Source organism: Microplitis mediator, chromosome 9 (genome assembly GCF_029852145.1).
Source record: "Microplitis mediator isolate UGA2020A chromosome 9, iyMicMedi2.1, whole genome shotgun sequence".
Taxonomy (NCBI): Eukaryota; Metazoa; Arthropoda; class Insecta; order Hymenoptera; family Braconidae; genus Microplitis; species Microplitis mediator.
The window spans coordinates 15720021-15724667 of NC_079977.1; the positions used below are offsets into that span (position 1 = coordinate 15720021).

The 4647-nt window shown below is 39.4% G+C and overlaps 1 protein-coding gene across 1 annotated transcript; it reads right to left on the reverse strand.

Moving 5' to 3' along the window:
• Window positions 1-1478: 1478 nt before the first annotated feature.
• Window positions 1479-2147, reverse strand: LOC130674199 (zinc finger CCHC domain-containing protein 9-like). Its single transcript, XM_057479467.1, has one exon. The coding sequence runs from the start codon at window positions 2145-2147 to the stop codon at window positions 1479-1481; it is 669 nt and encodes a 222-aa protein (XP_057335450.1).
• Window positions 2148-4647: the final 2500 nt, after the last annotated feature.

Here is a 4647-nt window from a genome sequence, read left to right on the forward strand (position 1 = left end):
CCGAATGGCATTCGAAGATATTCCCAATGTCCTTGGGGGGTAGAGAACGCCATCTTATGACGATCTTTGGGGTCCATCTCGATTTGGTTATAACCGGAGGCCAAATCGAACACGGAAAAGTATAACGACCCCCCCCCCCCCCAATTGGTCCAAAATGTCGGTAATATTAGGTAACGGGTATGCATCGGTGATAGTTTCTTCGTTAAGGAGTCGGAAATCTATCACTACCTGCCAACGTTTATTACCTTGTGAGTCGGCCTTCTTGGGAACGATCCAGACAGAACTGTTGAAAGGATATTCGGAGGGGGTTAAAATACCCACATCCAGTCCCTCTTTCACCTGTCGGTCCAACTCTTCTTTCAGAGCTTGAGGAATACGGTATTGTTTTACCGTGATTGGACGTTCGCTATTTGTAGGTATGCAATGTCGGTATTTGCCGGAGGAACTCAGCGGTTCCCCGGGAATATAGAACCTATCGGCGTATTTTTTTACTAAATTTTCAACATGAAGCTTTTCTTCGTCAACCAGGTAATCCAACCGTAACAGAGGTTTGATCTTTTCAGCCCTCCCAAGATTCTGATAATCTCTGACAATGCTGAAAATGCGTTTGGTTGTTTTACAACTTGTATGGTGTTCATTTGAGTACGGAGGGTTCGAAGTGTCAATTGTTTCGACTTCACGAATCGACAATGTGGGGATTTTTACCGCTACTTCTTTCTCTGTTGTGTTATAGATCTGGAGGTAAGCGCGGTTTTTATTATTGACTGAAACCAGACAATTACCAGCGAATACCCCCTTACAGATCTTTAAATTTGGGACAAGACCCGTTTTAACTTCAGGGTTTTGTACTTCAATGAAGAAGGTGGATTCACTACGAGGTGGAATATGCATTACTCCATCCTCGACCCTGTTGGCCTGATGAAAAGGAAAATTTTTGCCATCCAATTCCAACTCCTGAGTTTTATAATTAATTTTTGCCCTGTGGGTCGCGAAGAATTGCAACCCCACCAGACCGGCATGAGGGATTACCATGTCATCAGGGATGAGATGACACATGGTTGTTTTGCCGAAAAGCTGAAGATTAATACTGCCCAGAGTAGTGATAGGAATATTCGCTATTCCATGAATCTCGATCACATTATTTTTATCTATACTATAATCTTTTCTTACATAATTAGACTTGATTAGATTGGGAGAGGCCCCGGAATCTAACATCACCACGATGTCGATTCCATCGGACGTTTTACCCGCCACAGCATAGGGTAAATTATCCGTATCTAGATTCAGATTGATTTTGTTTACTCGGAATCGTCCTCCGGGGACGGTTCCACTGCTAGGTTCACCGGTCGCGGTGGTCGGTTGTTCTTTCCCGCGTCCTGGGGAAAAGAACCATTTGATTTTATTTGCATGGAGTTCGTGGGGTACTGGACAGCCCGACATTCGTTAGTGTCATGTTTATGTGATCGGTGATAATCGCATTATTTGTCAGCTGCGTATTGATTTACGGCCTGATTCTGGAATTGCTGTGGGAACGGGTTGGGTACACGGGGATAGTTTGGACTGGAGTTCCGATAAAAATTTTGAGCAGATTGATTAAACCCGTTTGGTTGGTACTGCTGCTGGGGTTGAGCGGATATCGTCCGTTTATTGGGATTCGCCGGACAATATCTAGCGGTGTGTCTATACGAATCGCATAACTGACATTTAACTCTAGCGTATGGATTATTTTGATTACCCGAGTGAAGCTCGGTACAATTTTTTGCATTGTGACCTTTTGAAAAGCAAATTTGACACGTTAGGTTCGGGCAATCTCGGGTGAAGTGCCCGGCTTGTTTGCATTTGTGACAAATTAAGGGATTAACCGCTACTTGATTTATTTTGTTTTCCCGGTTTGGTTTCTGGGGTGGTTTAGGGTTATTGGTTTTATGAATGGGATTTGTGGGTCCCGAGGAATTTTGCGAAGGAGTGTTTGGTGCGGCATAATTGACCGGTTTACTCCCGTTCCCGTTCTTTGTGTCATCTTTCTTTGGATCCCGTTTCTTACTCTCTGAGTTTACATCGCGGCGTAACTCTCTGCGTGAGTTTAATTTTTTTTCAATACTGATAGCTTTCGCGATTGCTTCCTCTACCGTTGCACACGTTGGCATACGTTGGTCTATCTAGTTGGTCAAGTTTTGTACAAAGCATTCAGCAGTAGACTGGTTAGTTTTTTCAGTAAAATCGTCCCGAACAGCCGCTTCCACGTTGGGGTTGTCCGCCTTGTAACATTCCACGATTTCGCGCCCCTTCTTACGGAGTCGATTTATGAAGTCGATTACAGACTCATTTTTCCGCTGATAAATTCGACCTAGCTCTTCTTGGAGCTGGAAAAGCGACTTGTTTGGTGTATACAATTTTTTAAGAGCTTCTGCCAAAAGATCAATTGTTGCCGGGATTTTGATATTTAGCGAGGTTTTGACCTTACCTCCTAATCTAGTCGCGTAGATGAGCTTAACGAGATTCCCTTCTGCTTCCGCCGGTAAGACAGATTTCGCTTCCGTGCAACAATTTATGAAGTCGATAAGCTCGTTGGGGTTACCCTCGAACTTAGGCACAAATGACAGTGCGTCACTTAAAGAGATATTTTGGTTTGCCGCTAATGCCATATTAACGGATTCTGGATTAATATTTAGATTGACATCTGGCTGTGCGAGCCCAAGGGGGTTGCCGTCGATGGCCGGATTAGCTTGATTCGCTTGGGCACCGAGTGGAATCTCGTTTTGATTTATTTCCTCAATTTGTTGTACGAAAATTTGTGGGATGATAACAGGATCACGGATAGGAATCGCGGCTGGAGGAAGCTGTGTTGCCGGGGTAGTGGTTTTTGAACTGTCGACCGAACTCCCTGAGCGAGGAGGGTCGTCTTCGTCTTCTGAAATCTCCGGTTCACGAAGAGTTTGACCCAAGCCTGAATCGGTTGTTTCACTGAATTGAAGCTTACGGGCTTTTCGCGTTGTGGGAGGTAAGCCTTCCGAGAAGGGCGCGGTTTCTTGGCCCCTTAATGCGTAGGGTTTTTCCGACTTCTCATGGGACATAGAAGCTGTATGAGCTTTAGTAAATTAGCTAAATTGGGTTCGACCAATTTGTATGTACGTAACTTAAAATAATTATGAACTATTAGGTGGCTTCCAGCCAGCCTGAATAATAAAATTAATATTATAAAATATTAGGTGGCTACCAGCCAACCTGAATAACAAAATTAATATTATTAAATATTAGGTGGCTACCAGCCAGCCTAAATAATAAAATTAATATTATGAAATGTTAAGTAACGATATTATTGAATCAGAATATCTCAAAACTACGAAACCGAATGATACCAAACACATTAGAGTAGTTGTATTAATAAATTGCGATGCCTTTGTCAATTATCGTTAAATCAGTCAAGGTAAAAAAAAATATTCAAGTTACAATTTAAATTACTAATATATTCTACAAAAATTTCGACGATATGAATACAATAATACTTGAAATTAAAATTATAATTAGTGGCTAATCAGCCGACATTAATTGTATAAGCGAAAATTGGTTATTATTGTGGTTGTTTCTTTTACAAAACTTACAGAATTTAGTAATTTGTTCTATTGAATGATTTTTATTTTGATATTTATTTTGTTTTAATGCTTCTGCGTAATTTTGAGTGTTATTATAAAAATTCTGAAGATAATTATTTCTATTACTATTGTCCCGAGTATTTCAAAGAATCAAGTTTGTTATCTGAAGGAATATGATAATAATTTTTACTTTCTTTCTTAGCATGGGAATCATATACTTTGAAAAAGTTGTCAACGTTTTTCATTTGTTGTAGTTGTCTTTCTACTTTTTCGGCAGATTTTGTCGCATATTCGAGGTCTGGGTATTTATCCTCTTGTGAGAAAATAGCTAATTTCAGGTGTAAACCTGACATAAATGATCGAATAGCGGTTTCTTTAGCTAGCGTAGCTTTCTCTATTTTATTTTCCCCGTCGGTATATTCGATTTCTGATAAGGAATTTTGTAAGTGTTGGCTTACTCTGTAATTAAAGTCTATGACGCGTTCGTTTGGGTTTTGTCGGAAATTGTCAAATTCTTTCATCCACAATGAAACTTCTTTTAATATATCAAAAATGTAAGTTCAAGAAAGAAATGAAATCGTCAATTTCGTCTTTAAAAAGTTTCTTAACATTTTAGCACGCTTTAGTGAATGATTCTATCGGGTAACCGTCTTTTGTACTGTCAAAGTCTGGAATAGTTTTCAAAAAGTCTTAATAATCGATTTTATTTCCTGTGATTAAATTTTTTGTTAAGTTAAAGTTTTGAGGCGTTTGGTGTGAAGCACCTACGGGTGGATTTTTTTCGAAATGTGATTTTATTTGATGTGCAATAGCTGCTTGATAATTATCTTCAAATTTATTTATCATTTCTTGTTTTTCTGCTATTTATTTTTTCGATTTGCGCTTCTAATGCTGTTACTCCGTTCTGGGTCTCCATAAAGTAGGTTTCCATTTTTTCGATACTTATTTTTATTTATATATAGATATTTAAAAGACAGAGGAGAAAAAAAATTTCAACACTATAATTGACTTACTACTTAATTGAATATACAGGTATGAGCTGCTGGTGCGCTGG

Excerpts from the sequence above, each read along its gene's own strand:
- LOC130674199 (XM_057479467.1), bottom strand. The coding sequence starts at position 2,147 with ATGCCAACGTGTGCAACGGTAGAGGAAGCAATCGCGAAAGCTATCAGT.